At 37.6% G+C, this 20,694-nt stretch overlaps 1 protein-coding gene across 2 annotated transcripts in view; it reads right to left on the reverse strand.

The window, feature by feature from the left end:
- PRDM2 (PR/SET domain 2) overlaps positions 1 to 20,694 on the reverse strand; it is a 119,951-nt gene that overhangs the window by 91,187 nt on the left and 8,070 nt on the right. The window contains exons 2-3 of one of the 2 annotated variants that reach the window (XM_073317134.2): positions 20,173 to 20,240; positions 13,004 to 13,077 (exon numbers count right to left, since the gene is read on the reverse strand). The exons of the other annotated variant lie outside the window; for it this stretch is intronic. Coding sequence (XP_073173235.2) covers positions 13,004 to 13,012 — 9 coding nt within the window. The 5' untranslated portion in view covers positions 13,013 to 13,077; positions 20,173 to 20,240. The remainder of the gene's footprint in view (positions 1 to 13,003; positions 13,078 to 20,172; positions 20,241 to 20,694) is intronic. 2 annotated transcript variants of the gene reach the window in all.

The raw sequence follows: 20,694 nt of genomic DNA on the forward strand, positions 1-20,694 counted from the left end.
TGAAGTCTAGAGCAGAACTGGGACTGAACCCATACCTCTTAAGTCACAATCCACTGTTTTAGCCACGAGTCCACCCTTCCTCCTTAAAACGTTTTCCAAAAAGTTTAGTTTTCAGCATTCTTAAGAACTTCCAGTTCACTATAACATTCCCTTCTCAATTCACAGTGGCTCAGTCAAATTGTTATGAAGAGATCTCAGAACTGTAGGCAACTTTGCATATCCTGCATGTTGCAATGTGTAGGCATAAGCAGGCAAAGTCACGTTTGCTATGGCTAGACACAGTTCTTAATTCCCCCCCACTTCTTAAAGTTGTGGACACTTAAAAGTGGTGTATAAAAGCCCCAATCCTGCAACTGCCTTTAATGGGACTCTGTACAAGCACAGGAGTCCACCTGCACTCCAACAACTGCAGGATCAGAGCATGATGAATACATTTGTAAACAGAGTCGATATAAACATTGGTATATGAAGAGTTTTACTGCCTGTAGACTATCATCATTATGAAATTTCAAATTTCAGCAACTTCCTGTTGAGATGCTAGAGTTGTTCTAAGTCTGCTAAACAATTTTTTAATTTAAAAAAAGTAGTTTTTTCCACACTCTGCAAACTGGATAATGGCTGCACAACTTTTGCTCTAGTTTAAAAAAAATCCCAAGCAAATATCATCCCAGAGGTAATATTCTAAGAAAGTTTTAAGTCACTGAAAGAGTTTAGAGAGAACATGCATACATAACTTTATTTATAGGAAGTGCTACAAATGATGCATTCAGAACTTAACTAATTTAAAAATTAGCAGTAAGAAAAGGAAGCTTTTTAAATTTTAGGATTTTTTTTTCAAAAGTGTTAAACTGTAAGAGAAGCCAGCATCACAGCTGTTAGCCAAGACATATATAAACAGAAAGATTCATGCCCCAAGTCAGAGAATAAAATGGTAGGTAATTGTTGACCCAGTGGCCTATCCTCCTTGACCGAGTACATGACAACGGACACCGAACAGGTTTTAAAAAGAAGAAATCGTGTTTTAGTAGCGAAGTGCATTTTTTAAATATTTGACCCTTGACCAAGGAAGCTAATTGAGTAAGGCAAGCAAGTGCATGTTGAGATTTACTCTTCAGGTGCAGCATGTTTTAAGTTTAATATGACTTTACTTGGTAGTTCAATATTTTTATTTTGAGCTTTGAATATTTGAAGAAAGTTGACAAAGGAGTCATGTTAGACTGTGAGCTCTTCAGGGAAGGCACTATTTTCATCTGTACAAATGATACAGCACAACCCTGTAAGTCAGCAAAGGTAACTATGGAAGCTGGTCAGCTGCTGTGCTAAGTACATTAATTCAAATTAGTATCAGCAATACAGCCAGAACAGTTGTATATTATAAAGCCACGCTGATGGAGAACGTATTTTACCTGTTAGGTACCCAAAAGACAATACAAACCTGAGAAAGCCACGGGACTGGTGGTATTGTGCCCACTTGGACTCTATATTAAAACAGATTCAGTCACCATTAAATTAACCATTTATTTACATTAACTATTCTCAAAGCACTGCTGAAACTTCTTAAGCTATCTTGTTTGCCTTAAAAAAAATGAAATCTATGCTTAAGAAATGAAGAGCAGCTGATCATCTACTCCCTTAACATATGTCTGCTGTTAATTTGATTCTTACAGCCTAGCACTGTGATGATTTTTGAGAAAAATGAATCCAGATTAAATAAGTTTGTGGGGAATTAGGAACACATCTACTCCATTACGATCCACAATAAGTAGGGCCCTACCAAATTCACAGCCATGAAAAATGTGTCATGGACCCTGAAATCTGGTCTCTCCCCCATGAAATCTGGTCTTTTGAGTGCTTTTACCCTATACTATACAGATATCATGGGGGAGACCAGCATTTCTCAAATTGCAGGTCCTGACCCAAAAGGGAGTTGCCGGGGGGGGGGGGGGGGGGGAAGAGTTGCAGGGTTATTTGTGGGGGTTGGGGGCTGTCACGGTATTGCCTCCCTTACTTCTGTACTTCAAAGCTGGGTGGCTGGAGAGCAGCAGCTGTTGGCCAGGTGCCCAGCTCTGAAGGCAGCACCCAGCCAGCAGCAGCACAGAAGTAAGAGTGGCAATACCATACTATGCCACACTTACCTCTACGCTGCTGCCTTCAGAGCTGGGTGGCCGCAGAGTGGCAGCTGCTGACTGAGGGCCCAGCTCTGCAGGGGGGAACATAGAAGTAAGGTGGCAATACCATACCATGCCCTCTTTACTTTTGTGCTGCTGCTGGCATCGGTTCTGCCTTCAGAACTGGGCTCCTGGCCAGCAGCCACCAGCTGCCCAGCTCTGAAGGCAGCAGCAGCGCAGAAGTAAGAGTACAGAATAATCTTGTGAACCCTCACCACCCCGCCCAAACTCCTTTTTGCGTCAGGACTGCTACAATGACAACACTGTGAAATTTCAGATTTAAATAGCTGAATCATGAAATTTATGATTTTTAAAATTCTATGACTGTGAAATTGAACAAAATGGACCATGAATTCGGTAGGGCCGTAACAATAAGCTGGCTTCAGCTGAGGTTAGTAAAACTAATTTTCCTCAACAGGAGAGTAGTTTTACACAGGATTGCTGGATCTGCCTCAAATGTCTGGCCTGTAATTCACCTATCTTCATCATAAATTGACAGTGTAAGTGAAAAACATGGCTAAAGAAAATATATCCTATTTTACTTTTGTTTACAGATTTACAAATAGCTTTTCATAACTGAGAGTTATGTTTAGGATATAATGAGTCAAAAGATACCAAGAGATGGTAATGATATTGTGTTGAAGAATGTGTCACAAGTTGGCTGGGCTATGCGATCTACTGGATAAATATTTACTATTTGTATTGTGGTAATAGCCACACAGTGTGGTAAGTGCTTTCCCACCACATGTTCCTCTGGTCCGAAAGAGCTTAAAAATAAAAAAAGACAGGACATAAGAAAAGAGACAGGAAAAGAGATGCAACATGCAAGTAGAGTGATTAGAGTGATGATTAGCCTGCTTATTTATTATTTGTATTACAGTAGCATCCAGAAACCCCAAATAGGAAAAAAACCCACTATGATAGATGCAGATTTTTTAAGGGACATTACGTTGAAATCTATTCAATTTAAAACAAAAAAACCAAAGAAGTAGTTTCAGGTACCACACCATACCCTGAATCTCCCTGTCAATTTTTGCAATCATATTTCTTAAATTTTATAAGTTTTTCTTCTCATCTGTTGTGTGGAAAACAAACGCAAACAGGAGGAAGTCATTTATACACGACAAACAGTGAAACTGACTACAAAAGAAAGTGCTGTGAAGTGCACAGAGGAAATTGAAAAGTAGTGGAAAATGTTTCTCTTTATTGTAATCATTGGTATTACTCGTATCAATACAGTAGAACCCGAGAATTATGAACACCTCGGAAATGGAGGTTGTTCGTAACTTGGAAATGTTTGTAACTAGGAACAAAACGTTATGGTGGTTCTTTCAAAAGTTTACAACTGAACATTGACTTAATACAGCTTTGAAACTTTACCATGCAGAAGAAAAATGCTGCTTTCCCTTTATTTTTTTAGTAGCTTACGTTTAACACAGTACTGTACTGTATTTGCTTCCCCCCTCCCCCCCCGGGTCTCTGCTGCTGCCTGATTGCATACTTCCTGTTCCAAATGAGGTGTGTAGCTGATTGGTCAGTTTGTAACTCTGAGGTTCTACTGTAGTAACTAAAAAAATTCAGAATAAGGTGATTTTTTTTAAGTTGATGGTGTCTCTTTAAGGACACTTCACAAAAGGCACTGCAGATTGCTTCTTTCTCCATATGCCTTTCCCTGCCGGTCCATACCATTTTGCTCCAAGCATGATGTATGCTGCACAATTCAACTTGATAAAAGACATTGGGAAGGTTCACTTGCATTCTGCAAAATACAATGACTTGGACCAGCAAGGCATCAACATGAAAGGCAGGCTTTCATCCAGGAAATTTACAAAAGCCAAAACATATAGCACCCCCTGCAGGAGTGCTGGGGGGGACTACTGGAACTATTCCTATCTACAACTAACCTTGTAGCTCCAAAAATATGCAATATTAAGATTCAAACACCAAAACATATGACAGTAAATAAGGCTAAGGTATACCATTTTCTATATATTTACTGTGATAGCTGTGTATTTAAACATTTGAGACTTGTGTGGCCAAGTGCTAAATAAAACCAGTAAAGTTTCAACACTGATCCAGCAGTTTAAAGAGTACACCCCAAAATGTCTACTGCCTAACAGGTACTAAAATAAAACTTCCACTGCTGTCAATCAACTCTAAGCATTAATGTATCAAAGAGAGCCCTGCACCATCAGGTTGTTTTAAACTTGTTTTGACTCATCAGCAGGAGTCACTAGATACTTTTTTCCAGTAGTTTAACACATTGGCTTTTTGCCATTTTTTTATTCCATACAAAAAAAAAATCAGTAAAAAGAGAGGCTTGCCCTGCACCATAGCGCACTTAAGTACTAAAATAAGTTAAAAATTCTCGTATTTGTTGTATCATTAACCTGTGTGTGTCTGTATGTATACTTATCCACACACGCAGCATAAGCAAGATCTGCTGAAATCAGACATGTTTACTAACACATTATTAATATGATTTGAGTTCCGAACACTTAAAATAAAAACACCAATCTCAGATTTGAAGTTTCATTTAAAAAGCAGAAATGTAAGAGTAAATATTTTAATGCATGTAAAGAGGGTCATTTTCTACTTTCTCTGTTCTTTGCAATGCCCTGTGAAACTATATAGTAACTGGTTTTTGAATGCCTGTTCTGACCATATTTTAATGCTCCAACCAAGAAGAGGGTTGGAGGCTCAAGACCAAAAAATATTTTTATCTAAATGTAGTAAGTAGTCTATATAAAAAATTCAGACTTTGGCTCATTAGCAATTTTAAAGGGAAAATTACCTACCTGTAAACGCAATTCTCTAAAGGAAGGTTCCACTATAAATCTGTACTCTTGGGGTCTCATGACCTTGAAAGCTGACTGGCTAGCACAGTGTAGTTTAACATCCTCTGACAGTGAGGCAGTCCACGCACATGCCTCATGCCCAGGCGGATGGATATATAAATATACATAGCACATCTCAGCCATTAACTGCCAGTTGCTTTTCAACAGAACTTTTATAAGTATCAAAGGAATAAAAAAAAACACCTAACTCATGGGGAGCTAGGAGGGAAAATGTAGATGTACAGAGGAAATGACCTTCAGAGTACTCCTATTACAGGTAAATCTAGCAATTTCTTTTTCTTCAAAGGTATGTATCCTTGACGGAGCCTCATACTCAGTGATTACAAATCCAGGGGAATCTCTCTCCCAAACAGACTATGTTACTCAGTGAAGCTGGAAAAGAATTACACAGGATTAGTCTAATATGTCCAGCCTACTATTATAGTTAAAAATATGAATTAGAAGAATGCCAGGTAAAACAAATACTCACCATCGTAACATGACGCTGAAGAACCATTTCTTTAAAAATGATAAACATAGGTTGGCAGAATTTAGCAGTCAGCTAAACATCATTTGAAAAAATTTCAGGTCAGGATTATAGTAGTTAGCCACATCAGTCTTCAATAAATTTATTAATTAGTAAAAAAAGTGGAAAATGTGTATTTTTTCCTGTTAGTGGTTACTGAATTATACATCCTTTTTGAAGCACTGCTGGATGTAGCAGCCCACGACGGCTACAATTATTTGAAGTTTCCACTGTTTGAAGACATGTTAACAATTTCCTCCTTCTTCCTCCCCCCCCCCCCCCCCCCCATTTATGTACAAGTATAGCACAAACATGCACAGGATTTTGTAAATCCACTCACCTTCTCAGCAGAAGTGAGTTGGGAAGCTTTGCACAGTAAGTGGGCAAGCTCTAACCAATGGTTTTTGCTTATTTTAGGCTTTTATTTAAAAGTATTTTACTTTCTAGCCCTCATGTTTGTGATTTGCCGAATATGAAATGATACAGTGCCGTTTCTTGAGTTCAGAAAGACCATTTCAGTGTCTCTGCCACTACTACAGCATTCCCAAGCAGCAGCAGACAGAAAATGACAATACTGTGGTCATACCAATTTTACTGCATTGTGCTTCAGTAAGCCTGGAACAGCTGCAAAGACACGTACACAGAGGAGGATGACCTAAAAATTGGAAACTATGGAAGATGTAGAATGGCAGGGATCCCCTGCTATGCATAGCAGCCAAGAGGTCAGGGGATGGGTAGAGACTACCATACTTCCTAACCTCCAGCAGCTAGAAGTCCGTGGAGGAAGAGAAAAGGTTACTTTCCTCTTTCAGCAGGCAGAGAAAGGCAGGAATAATGGGGACGTTTTGTGACTTTCAGACACTTACTAGCCTTAAACAAATATAGAAGCAGAAGGCACCTGAGCTGACAGAGCATGGTGACTGGAATTCCAGCACTTTTTTCCCATTCCCAGTATCTGAGACAAGTCGGATTGGGCTTCGCACGGGGGTATTGCACATGGACTTTATTAGTGACCCCTCATTTTATTTTTCATATTAGTCTGTGGCTAGTAAGTGTCTTCTAGAATACATGAAAGATCGTAATCAGAATTATGTAATTTTAAGGTCTGATTCTTCCCAGTATGTCAGGGCCAGAAGATGTTAGCAGACCAGGACATGTTCCCAATACTGCTCATTTTAAAAATGTTAATCCCCATTTAACTATGTAATCTCTCACTACTCTATTTCTAAAAATAAATAGTAGAGAGTCAATTAGTTTGGACAAAATTGTATAGCATTTTACTAGATTATCCACTTAGGTCTGTCAGAAATTCGTCCCTAAATACTAGCACTACCCTTCACCCTCAAAAACTTCAGAACAGTCCGAGCATGTAACAGAACATGTAACCTGCATGTACCTGCAGGTATTAAAATACAAATCAGTACCTAAATTTACTTCTACTTACATAAATCAAAGAGATTAGCATCTAAAAGTGATTTAACATAGCAGTTTGAATTCCACCTCCACTGTACTAACGGAATTCACAAATCATTTGTTCAAGAGCATTGACAATGGCCCGGTTCATGACAGTAGATTTACACCTCCAAAACAAAACTCTTAATAAGTAACCAAATACACTATTCAATACACTAAACAATGGACCAAACGCTGTTCTCAGTTAAAATCAATGCAACTCCATTTATTTGCAACTTGAATGCAGTTGCATAAACATAATCCAGAAATACTATGGTTTCAGTCACTTCTCATAGACTTTGAAGAAACGCATTCAAATAACTTTTGCTATAAAAGAAATTAGTTTACCTCTGGGATATTTTATGGGGCTACTATATAAGTGCATGTGCTACAAGCAATGTTAACAGACATCTGGATAGAACCAGCCTGAAAGAGTAAAAGAGAAATCCTAAAACAGTGGGTATTGTTTTAACGTTTTCCTCAGAGTCCACCACTTGAATACTTCAAGAAAGCTAGCACTCACTGAATAACAGAATGACTAATCAGCTTCATTACTGCTTTTTACACTTGTTAATGTGAAGTTGCTGATAAATACTGAGCTGTTAGCATTCAAATTTACAGGGGGTAAAATGGTAGAAAAACAACACCAAAAAGCATTTGAAGGGGTGGAAGAGAATCCTATATAGACAGCAGACAGAAGACTGAAGTTAAAATAAAATGTTGAGCCCAACTACCTGTCCTTGACAGTACCTCTGAAGACATTTCTGAAGCAATATTATTATTAATCATGTTTATTATGTTAATGCCTAAGGCCCAATCAAGAATGGGGTCCCGCTCTGCTAGGCACTCTACACAAGTCGCTGCCTTGAAGGGCTTATAATCTAAATAGGCAAGACAGACATAAGGTGAGGGAAGGAGTATAACACACAATATGATGCCAGCAAATGTTAGTTCCACATTTTTTTTTTAAGGTAAGGCTGTTAGGAGGTGACAAACCAAATACAAAGTCAAGGAAGAGGGGCCATGGAAAAGAAAGGGTTGAGAGGGGCAGGGGAGAAAAAGGCAAGATGGGCAGGGGTGCCCTGAAGCGGAGGTGAAGACACTACAAGCGATTGGGGGGCCGGGGGAGAAGGGTTTGGCGCAAACAGCCAGTTCGAGCAGAGACAATCTAGTCAAAACTGTAGGAAGTTCTCAGACTGTCCAAAGGTACACGTTTTGGCTGCTGCAGCAGCAGCTCCTATTGGCAGTGATGTTAGTTTCTCTGTTTCTGAAAGGGTCTCTAAGAAGGGATATTAGTAACAAGCGAATGCACACAGCAGAACTCTGATTTGATATTTGATTTAAGAATATACGTCATTTGCTCACTTAAGCAATTTATACTCCCATCCTTTTTTTTAAACGGCCACCTGTACAAATATCCCAGATTGCATGCAATGTCTTCTCCATACAATCTTAATGCAGTCTGAGATGCATGCATAAGAACAGCCATACTGGGTCAGACCAAAGGTTCATCTTGCCTAGTATCCTGTCTTCTGACAGTGGCCAGTGCCAGGTGCCCCAGAGGGAATGAACAGATCAGGTAATCATCAAGTGATCCATCCCCTATCACCCATTTCCAGCTTCTGGCAAACAGAGGCTATCCCTGCCTATCCTGGTTAATAGCCGTTGATGGACCTAACAGAGGCTATCCCTGCCTATCCTGGTTAATAGCCGTTGATGGACCTATCCTCCATGAACTTATCTAGTTCTTTTTTAAACCCTGTTATAGTCTTGGCCTTCACAACATCTTCTAGCAAGGAGTTCCACAGGTTGACTGAGCATTGTGTGAAAAAATACTTCCTTTGTTAGTTTTAAACCTGCTGCCTAGTAATTTCATTTGGTGACCCCTAGTTCTTGTGTTATGGAGGAGTAAATAACACTTCCTTATTTACTTTCTCCACACCAGTCATGATTTTACAGACCTCTATCATAACCCCCCCCCGTCATCTCTTTTCCAAGCTGAAAAGTCCCAGTCTTATTAATCTCTCCTCATATGAAATCCGCTCCATATCCCTAATAGTTTTTGCTGCCCTTTTCTGAACCTTTTCCAATTCCAATTCATCTTTTTTTTGAGATGGGGCAACCACATCTGCATGCAGTATTCAAAATATGGGCATACCAGGGATTTATAGAGGCAATATGATATTTTCTGTTTTATTATCTATCCGTTTCTTAATGATTCCCAACATTCTCTTTGCTTTTTGAACTACTGCTGCACACTGAGTGGCTATTTTCAGAGAATTATCCACAATGACTCCAAGACCTCGTTCTTGATAAGTAACAGCTAATTTAGATCCCATCATTTTATATGTAGAGTCGGGATTATGCTTTTCAATGTGCATTACTTTGCATTTATCAACATTGAATTTCATCTGCCATTTTGTTGCCCAGTCACCCAGTTTTGCGAGATTCCTTTGTAGGTTTTCGTATTCTGCTTGGTTAGTATCCTCCGCTAGGTTAGTATCCTTCGCTAGATCCAGGTTTGTTGTTTAAATAGGTTATTCACCTAAACTACTTCATTACAACACCTTCTATGTCTACCTCAAAAGTGTTATGGAGCGATCCAGAAAACAAATGTCTGTGACCAGGGACCCTTGACGCCAACTGGCAGAGTGCACAAGGGGTGTATAGTGTTGTACAGGGAGCCCCGGATCAGATATCTGCATAATAGTTCAACAAAGGGTGGCATGTGAGGTCTCTACCAATAATCATTACAAAAATGTATGTACGAATAATATGTAAGGAGTTATGTATCCATATTGAAAAGTATGTTCTTATGGTCTTAGAGTTAAGGCAGATTACCGGGAGGTGACATAATTCGGAGAGGATCCTCGCAGACAGGAGGTAACTGACACCTATCTCCTTGTCTGGCTATTTGTGTATTGTATGCCTGACACTGATGCCTGTTTATTTGCATATTGGGCCAGATGCAAATTAAGGGAGTGGAAAATCTACAGGAAGACACAGACAGCAGGTGGGTGGGAGAATGTGGTGTCCTGTTTATGAACAAAGACAAAGGATTGGTCTGGTATATCTGGAGTGCAAAAAGGACACATGGAATCCTTCATCTGGGACACAAATTGACAGCATGTTTGTCTCATGAAAGGAGGTCACAGACAGGGTGGCTATAAAGTGCTGCAAGGATTCTGGATGAGCAATACTCTAAAAGACATGAGAGTATCTTGTTAATTAACTCTAGGACCTATAACGTGTATGAAGATTGTTTTACAAATGTTTCCGATACTTTTACTTACTACTATTGAATTTCTATGCTTTCTTAAATAAACTTATACCTGATTTCACGGTAAACATATGTAAATGCCAGCATTAAGCCAAGCAGTAATCGGAGGTTGAACTGGTAAGCTTTGGTATACTGTTTCTTTGGAAGCAGTGAATCTGACTACTGTGAGAGTCCAGTGGACAGGGACTGAACACTCAAGGGTTGGGGTTTTGCCAATCGCTAACCCAAGGGTTGGCAACCTTCGGCACGCGGCCCATCAGGGTAATCCGCTGGCAGGGCACAAGACATTTTGTTTACGCTGACCATCTGCAGGCACGCAGCTCCCAGTGGCCATGGTTCGCCGATCCCGGCCAATGGGAGCTGCGGGAAGTGGCGGCCAGCACGTCCCTGCAGCCCACTGCTTCCCGCAGCTCCCATTGGCCGGGAAGGGCGAACCGCAGCCACTGGGAGCTGCATGGGGCCATGCCTGCGGACGGACAATGTAAACAAACTGTCTCACGGCCTGTCAGGGGATTACCCTGATGGGCCGCATGCTGAAGGTTGCTGACCCCTGCGCTAACCTATAGTGACAGCAGAACCTGCAAGCTCTTGAGGAAGTGCTTATGTTGCCCAGGGCTGATGGAGTCAGGGAGCTGACTCACGGCACGCATAGACAAAGCTTCCTCATGCTAAAGCAGTTGGTAGCAAGGGTACCCACAGGAAGCATCACAATGTCCCTCTGCATAATGTGAGTGAAAAAAACTCCAATTAACTTGAGGGTTGTTTAAGTTAGACCAAAAGCAGAAATAGGAAGAATGAAAGTAATATGAGTACAGGGCACTTGAGAGATGTTTGGCATCAGGCATCAAAGACAGCTCTTATATAGACCTGGCACTATAACTTGTTGATAGTGAATGAAATCACAAAGGCACTACAAGAGAAAACAACAACACAGAGCTGATGCTAAATATATAATTAATCTGAATGGCCAACTAAATCATAAGAAGCCATGTGTACTCTCTACACTTTGAAGACCAAATCTGAATGTGGGAGACGCCAAAAGAGATTTCAAACTATAGGAAAAACTCCTTGGGGCATGGACCTCTATTTGACTGCAGAACACCAAACACACATATGGCACTGAATAAATAATATCAGCAGTTCAACAGAAGGATTTTTATTTATTTTTTTATAGAGCGTGGAAACCATATTTAACTCTAAAAATAAATCATTGCTGAAAAATATGGGAAAGAAGCAGAACCACCAACAGCAATTACCAAAAACTAGAACGTGGAGCTTACAGAACCTTAGCAATTTCCCAAAGTGTACTACACCACTTACTATTCAAGCAGCTACACAGCAACAAGCTGTTCTCCTCTCTCATATTGCTGAGTACATGCAAAAGAACCTCACAAATGAAGTTGTCTGGTTGCAATTATACATGTACCTGTGATGAGATATTTCCCCCAACCATCCCATACCTGACTGCAAAAGAACATTAGCACAAGTGTTAATGCATAAACTACCATATTACTTTAAAAGCTGGATAGTTCCATTGGTAGAGATCTTTTTATATTACTGTTTATTATAAATATTATAAATCTATTTTTTGTTTCCACACAACATAATAGGAGAAGGGGAGCAGGAGAGGGGAAATCCCACCAGCCAAATCCAAACTGTAATTAGTTATAATTAGTCCATTGTAATGGTAGTGGTCTGGTGTTCTTCAGTGAAGTAGCACCTGTGTTCTATGTTGATGGAGATAAATTAATTACATTATTCCTCAATGACATGTTGAGAGCATGAAGGTGATAAAGCCAGCCACTAGGAACAGTGAACATCAACGAAAAAGACGGTGCAGAACTAAGTTCTTTATGTCATTGTACAACCAAGGCTGTTTCTGGCCAGAGAAACAAGAAACATCTGCTCAGGGTCATTTTTTTCAGTAAACTCAAAATCTGATTACATCCCTTCAGTATCATAACCTATTCTTCCATTCACAGTCAGAAGGGATTTTTTTAGCTCCGTCCAAAAAAGAAGCCTTTGTAAGAATTAAAAGGGAATCTTTACCTATTTCATAAGTGTTCTTAAATAACCCAAGTGCGTACAACTGACAAACATAAATATAATCTTACTGATTTCATGTAAATTTAGAATAAATAAAATCATATATCGTATCACTGCTTAGACCACCACACTACAGGACATACAAAAATCTCATGTCAATATATTCGTATATCCAGGCATGCTATAAGGAAAAATGCTTATATTTCAATGTATGTTCTTAACTTTTCAGAATAAAGAGATTTTAAGGATATATAATAGTGTGAAGGTTTCTTCTTGAATCAGTTTCAGTCTTCATAATAGGTTCTGATGATTGTGGGTTTGAAACTGGAAAACAGACAGAAGGCTGCAATTTTCAAAATGTTCTTATAAGCAGGTAAACTGATAAAAGTAAAGTACAAACTGATGGGTCTCCTGGAGGAGTTTTCTTGTAAGTGGTGCCAGCCGCAATATCTTACTTCTGATTCACACAGGAGTTCACACAGGAAAGCCAATTAAAATTAATAAAATAAGATCAACTTCACATACACCCAAACTGTGAATGGAAAAGGACTATGAGATTTAACAAAAATCAAAGGTTTTAAAGAACAGGACTAACATTTTGGCTTTCTAGTGGATCACTATTACTATTCCTGGTAATAATTAACTAGTTTAACATCTAAATAAGGTACTTTGAAAGTCTTACATTTAAACTCACCTGATTCATTTTGAATTCCTGTTGTGTTCTGAAAAGATACACACAACAAAGAAACTCCTGTGATTACATGAGCCCTAAAAAGAAAAACAGACAATTGTAATACACGCCTACCTACAGTGATTTGAAACTACATAAAGATCTGTAGAGAGGGGCTTATCAAAAAGAAGCTTATTACTTTATATCAAATCTGCTTCAGACTGCTACATTGTCATTATAACTGATTCAAATTTAATCTTAAAACCCAAAGAAAGGTTTCTATCACTGATTTTTCTACGGCATCTTTTAAAGCTGAAACAAGCTGTATTCAGATGACTGACATTGATTTAACAGTTTTTATAAACAAATTAGCTCTGTTAGCATTTTGCAATAGAAAGCATTGCTGAAGAATTAGTCTAATTTAGTGATTTATTTTAGTTAAGCTACACAGTCATGATGCTTACCCCCACAGGTAGCAGTTTGAAAGGACTTAGCTGCACAGTTTATATTAAAGGCCCCAGGTTTGAAAAAGCATGTTTCCATAAATAATACACATCTATAAATTAAATTTGGGGCCCCAATGACTTGTGTCTATATTTACCAGGAGAACACTACACCTTAAATTGTAGTTATTTGCTGTTATTTATGTACAAGGAAGCATTATTGCAAGTACATTGTAATTGTTACATGAATATCGTTTCGTACCACGCAGTAAATTAAATATACCGTACCACGTTATTTCTCTTGGAGATTAACTGGTGTCTACACTGCTAACGGATTTTATGAAAATACAGTTTTTCCTGTTACTTTCCTGGCTTCAGTTTTCTTAAGCAAGATAACAATCACTAATACCGTTATATTAACAATGCATGTTTTCAAATGCTTGGGCTAAATAATGTTAAAATTACAATTTAAAATGTGTTTTAGCAAAACACTCAAAATAAATTACTAGTAATTCCTCACTTCTCTGAATTATACAAAAGTTGAAAGTTCCGAGTAGCAGCCGTGTTAGTCTGTATCCGCAAAAAGTTGAAATGCCTCATAACATAGCAAGTATTGTCATGTATATACCCATGATGATTTCTTAAGAATAGAGGATCATATGAATTATAATGAAAGAAAAACTTTCCTTGAAAAGAGAACCTCTTACTGTATTCTAGTCCTCTATTAATAACTCGTTTTGGCCTACAATCCACTTACTACACTTACGTTTAGACAAAAGGCTGGGAAACTATCCAACCTAAATCTGGCAACTTGCTCCACAGGTATAGGTCTCGGTCTGAACAGAGCCAGTTGCAGGATCAGCCCCTGAATTTCGAATAACTCTGACGTTTGAAGAAAGGACCTCTTTTTGGAACTTTAACTAAGATATTCCAAAAGATTTCAGCACACCCATCAAGCAGGCACAAATCATTCAAAAACATTTCATTTTCATGTTCAGTCCCAATATGTTCACAACTTTCCTTGACCCAAAAATTTGACTTTCCAGATTGGCAGCACCAATGAGATCCAAGAAAAATAGATAAGACTCAACGCTTTTCATTTCTATTTTCAGCAGCTCCCAAATGGCATCAACATTTTGATTTTGTTAAGTCCTGCAGTGACATCAATATGTCCCTTTGGTCCCTAGCCTTTTGGCTGAGGTTCATATTCTTATGTTTTATCACAGTCTTTCTTCAGGGGCTTCCCATACTGCCCTCAGCTTTGATACATTTACTTGCCTCTCCTTCCTGAATATTGTAGTTTTTACTTTAGATACTGTTACTTAAATGCTTTACTCAAGAGGTTCCTGAAATATGATTTATGGACTGCTAGGGTTCCACGGAGACTTACTAATGGAAAGATGGCTTGTTACACGGAGGGGGTGATCATATGTAAAGCAAAAGTAGACAGTATGACAAACTTCTATGTTAACATGCAGCCTATATCATAAAAAAGTTTGAGAGTACTTTAGCAGCATCGCTGCTTAAGTACTTATTAACTGTTCCATTGGGCTATGTATCCATATCTAAGTCAATTTATAGATAAAATATTGTGGACTAATATAGGACTCAAAACATTTTGCGGTGTGAAAGACTCAATTTTTTATATTTTTAGTAAAATAAAAGTCTTGTTTTCACAATATCTTGCTTCAACACCAAGAGAAATTCCTGATATAAAGAGCATGGTTTTGTTTTGTAAAACAGATACGTTAGCATTTGTGTTCGATCTTGTTGAGCTGGAACAATCTGGACACAATACCAGTAAATGTTCCTAAAATTCAAAACTGAATGCATAGGGAACACCTTTTGAATTGATTTATCTATGAAACTGTAGAGCCATTAATGCAAATAATGAGGAATAAAAACATTCCCTGAAAAAGGAATACTTACATCAGCACCACTTTCTCACCCACTGAACAATGGTTATTTGACATGGACTGAAAATAAGTGTAAACAAAGCGTACGCATTGAGGGGTAGATGCTAAATGAAAACTGTCAGATTAAAATCATTTCTAAAAAAAAGCTCTCTTACCTGTGTTAAGGTAATCATAGACACACTATTAACACTGAAAATAACTGTAAACATCTAATTCACTTTACGCTATTTAATTTTTTAACTTTGTTCTAGCTGGACAATGGAGCTAGCCAGTTTTCTCCCTGGTTTTCATATACTAATTTAATTCTATGACACTGAGAACACTATAAAGGTGTATTTAAATCCAGCACACACAAAATGGTCATGGTATTTTTAAGAAAATCTTTATAAAACTAAATATTAATAGAAATGTTTTATTAAACTTTTTAAAAAGCTGGCTGTCTACACTTCTTGACAATTCTCTAACAATATGAGGAGAAGACAGTGAACTTCAATGTACTGCTTTCTTTTTTTTAAAAAAAAATGTATATATTATTTTTGTGGACAGTTTCCTGAACATACACAGTAGCTATTAGCTACTTTTGAAACTACTACAACAAGGTACCAAAGTCAAGAACTAGGTACCTTCAAGGCAGAAAACTAGAAGAGAAAATAAAATTAAGCCTAAAGCATAAGTATAGATAGAATTTGATTTTATAGCGATACCTACTGAAATTTGGTGGTTAAATTTTTTTAACTACTTTTGTTACAAGTCCCATCTATAATGGAAAGAGATTTGAGAATTTTTCTTAAATCTTTTTCAGTTTTGTATCTTGCTGTATTTGACAAGACTTTGTAATTAGTGTATTTCACTGTTAAACTGCTAGAAGAGAATGTAATTAACTTATCTCACAAAAACGTATTGATATTCATTATGAAAAAGAATAAAGACTATTAAATATAATCTCCTAGACAGTCACTTGGCTCCCTTTACACCTACAGAAAGGATAGTATCGGGACACAAAACACAAGTTTTTTTGTTTTTTTTTTTTTGTTTTTTTTTTTTGTTTTTTTAACAGCAACAACGTAATGTTCAACTTCCACTAGGCAGCCAAAAAAGATTTAAAAATTAGAAAACCGAATAAAATGAAAGACCCTGGTTCTGCAAACACTTGTGCATGTACAAAGTCTCGCTGAATACAAAGGGATTACTGATATGTAAAGTTAGGCTATGTCTACACTACAGACTTTACAGCAGCACAGCTGTACCACTGCAAGCTGTGCCGCTGTAAGGTCTCCCATGTAGCCACTCTATGCTGGTAGGAGAGAGCTCTCCTGCGGGCACAATTAAGCCACCCCCAACAAGTGGCGGTAGCTACGTTGGTGGGAGAGCATCTCCCGCTAACATAGCGCTATCCACACCGACACTTTTGTTGGTGAAATTTATGTCAGTCGGGGGGTGTTTTTTTCACACCCCGACTAACAAAGTTTTGCCAGCAAAAGTGCTAGTGTAGACAAAGCCTTACTCAACATATGTAAATGTTCGCAGGATCAGGACCTAACTACATAATCAGATAAAATGACTTACACCACATATAGGATAATTTTTGAACTAAATTCACAAATCATTACATAAATAAAAATTAAGAAAAAATAAGGGAAATCACATCACCTTTATTTATGATCAAGATAATCCTGACATACCAGATTCCAATTAGCACAAACACACTAAAAGGAAATATTTGAAAAATGATAATAGACTACAACTGTGTTATTACTATGGAAAAAAATCTCACATGAACTGCTGTAACAGATTAGGAAGAGGTAAAATAGATATTTTAGCTGACCGTGTTTTCATTCAACAGTAACATACAGTTGTATCCATCAGGTAAGCTTAATCAATAACACAGTCCAGAATAGAATATTTAGACATTGGCTATACTACTGGAAATGAACAAAATGTCAAAAGTGTCCATATCAATTACTGTACTCTAAATTATGGCTGTATCTCAAACATTCTATTTTTGCTAATTCATGTTCATAACATTCATTTCTGATCCTATTTCTAGATGCTAGAATACATAATCATTAACAAGTAGTATATGAACAAATCGGAATTTGGAAGGAAATCCAGATTCCTTTACAACAAACAGCTATAATTAAAGCAATAAGGTTCACCGCCCAGACAGTTTTCTGGACATTTAATGGCCACCTAGTTAATTCTCCAGGTGGTTGTTAAATGACTTGCAAAGAAACCAAAAAAAAAACCCCAGATCCTTGTAAAATATCTTTATTAATAAAAATGAAATTAACTTCCAAAAGGGGTTTAAGAGTCACTTTCAAGTTTTAAAAACTCCATATTACCCATTTGATGCTGCTGATCAGGAGACAGGATAACAGCAACAGGTTGATCAAATCAAGAAAACTGCAAATACATTGTAATTATGGAAGGTGAGGCCAGATACAAGAATGATTCCAAAATTAAACTTTGTTAAATTAATATTGTATTCGTTACTGGTTAAGCTGTATGCTTGAAAAATATCTTAAATCGTTATATTTATTATAGGATAAACCTACAGCAGCTGCTCAGTAGATTTCAGTCTTTCACCAAAAACAACTGATCAAACGTTGCTGGCAAACTGATACAATGCAAGCATTAAAAACTGGAAAATATTTAAGGATGCTGTAACCTGATACCAACATAATAAATTCCTCAAACCAGAAGTGACATTATATAACTTGTCCTTTGTTTAACATGTAAGTCCTTAAATGTAGCAGTCCGTGTACTCTGACTAGCATTAAGCAATCACTGCGATGACTAGCAGCAGAAAGGGTGCTGCCACTACATAAAAATTAACATGGGAGAAATACAAGAATGGCTTAAGAATTCAATAAGAATGCCCTCCTTCAAGTAAAAAAAACAAGAAATAATTCAATACTGCAGAACAGCCTGCCTAGACATTAACTGTGAGATGTACAGACCTTTGGTATATCATATATTTGCCTTTGTTCACCAGATGGCAAAAAAAAAAACTTCTCTCTACTAGTAACACACACAAAAGGATAATTTAACATTTCTTCTATCTCCATTACATGGCAAGATATTAACAGTGTAGCAGACAATCAGTGAACACATTTATAATTGTCATATGCCCCTTTTCCAGCCACACATCTTTAAATTAACAATTTTCACATTCTTCAGCAGCTGCAATTACAACTGCCCTCTGACTAAGTGGTATTATCTCTTCACTTTTCCCAGCAACATTGATAAAAGAAATTAACTGCTGAAACCTACAGCAGTTGCTATTCTCACACTAGGTTACAGCAATTCAACCCTACCTAATGCAGCCTGAGATTTTAAATCCACTGCTCTACCAAGAGGAGCATACTACTGCCATAAAACAATACTGAGAGATCAAAGTGAACTGATTCATTACACGACTGCTTCCCAATTCATTCTGCTAAATAATCAGAGCAGTGTTAAATTACCATAAAATTACAGTGCATCAGAAACATATTTATTGTCAAACCATCATTACTGTGAAAAAAAGGTTTGACTACTTCTTTTTCTACTGTATTGTCAGTAAAAACTACTATGGTCCACCATTATTTTCCATTATGGCCATATGACTGTGAAATGTTCTCTCCACTAGATCTGGGAAGAATGTGTAACCCCCCTTAATTTTTAAAAGCTATGTGAAAGGTGAACTGCAAAGAGAAACTCAGAACTGAGATAAGGCTAGATTTCAGTGTCAATTCCCCCAAACTCCCCATTATACAATTCAGTACAAATTTCAAGGCTCAATTCAATACTGAGTTTCCCTTTGAAGTTCACCTTTTAAACATTCTCAGAAGCATCATTTAAACTTCCACTGAATGCATCCGATGAAGTGAGCTGTCGCTCACGAAAGCTTATGCTCAAATCAAGTGGTTAGTCTAAGGTGCCACAAGTACTCCTTTTCTTTTTGCGAATACAGACTAACACGGCTGCTACTGTGAAACCTACCATTTAAACTTTACTCTCTCATCCATACAGAATAAGGGGAAATGAAGGTCATAGAAAGATAAACTAGGATGTTTTGTTGGTTGGCCTTAATACTGGTTGTTTTTCCATCTTTAAATCAGGACTCTCTTTCCACAAGGAACTTTTAGAAAACTAAATACAGGCTCAACTGTAAAAATGTGTGAGAAAGGTGAAACACTCATGCCCAAGCAATCATTTTCTTTTTAAAACAGTGGGCTCATCAATGCAAAAGAAGATTGTTAAGTATGGTTAGGCCAAATTTTGCTCTCAGTTACAACAGTATAAATTAATCCATTGAGTTATTCTAGCTTTGCACTGGTGTAACTGAGATCAGAATTTGACCCACTTTTTGGAAACTGCAAGGAAAATCAGCATCTCCTCTCCTTCTACGTTTGTCTCTTCTCCATAACCATTTGTCCTGACCTTCAAGCCTCTTTAATTCTGTGCCTGTTCCCATCTCTTCTTTCATTTCATCCTACACTCCCCTCCTATTTTCTTCTCTGTATCATCTCTAACTGCTCCCTTTAACTTACACCCACAAAAGCTTGAAACAGCTACCTCTTTGCCAGTTATTTGTGTTTTTAAGAGGATGTGAACTTTTATTTTCTTTCAATATCACATCATTTACAGCACTAAGTAAGTAATGTGAAATCTGCTAAAACTACTTATTCACATCTCCCACCCCAAAGAAGGGTAAAATCCTATATTGAGCATGATTTAATATAGGGCACAAGGTGTTTTGCTTCCCAGGACCAATCATGAATGTCACATATAAGGCTTTTTGCCCTCCTTCTCCAAAGTGACAATTTCACATACCACTGAAATAACCAACCTGAACTGCAAGCTCTTCAAGGATGAGACTGTTCTCTCGTGTGAACGGTGTCCTGCAGATTGAAAAAGCTATCCACATGCAAAAATAAAAGAATGATAATATGACTTAGTTGAGGAGTATCCTCAAACAAACAGTATCTGTTTTACAATTCAGGGTATTTCTGAACCAAGGAATAGTTAAGGAACTCCAGATGGAAGCTTAAGTTGCCTTAGTTGAGAAAACCCAACACAATTGGGGGTTTTTTTTGGTTTTTTTACTTAACTCTTACCTAGGCTGAGAGTTTTTTCCAATATCCTATAGGATAGCTGCTTTGTGAAGAAATTTATTTTTCAACTTTGTAGTTTTTCTTGTTTATTCTTAAAATGGGTAATATTGGCTAGGTTTGCATTTTCAATAAAACCTTACAAATGATGAAGAAGGAACAGACTGCCCCAAAATTTGCAGTATTCTCAGATATTATTTCACATTTATTAGTATTAGTTGCATATTAGGTATAATATTCTCTTCTTCCCACCCCCACAA

Source organism: Lepidochelys kempii, chromosome 18 (assembly GCF_965140285.1).
Source record: "Lepidochelys kempii isolate rLepKem1 chromosome 18, rLepKem1.hap1, whole genome shotgun sequence".
Lineage (NCBI taxonomy): Eukaryota > Metazoa > Chordata > Testudines > Cheloniidae > Lepidochelys > Lepidochelys kempii.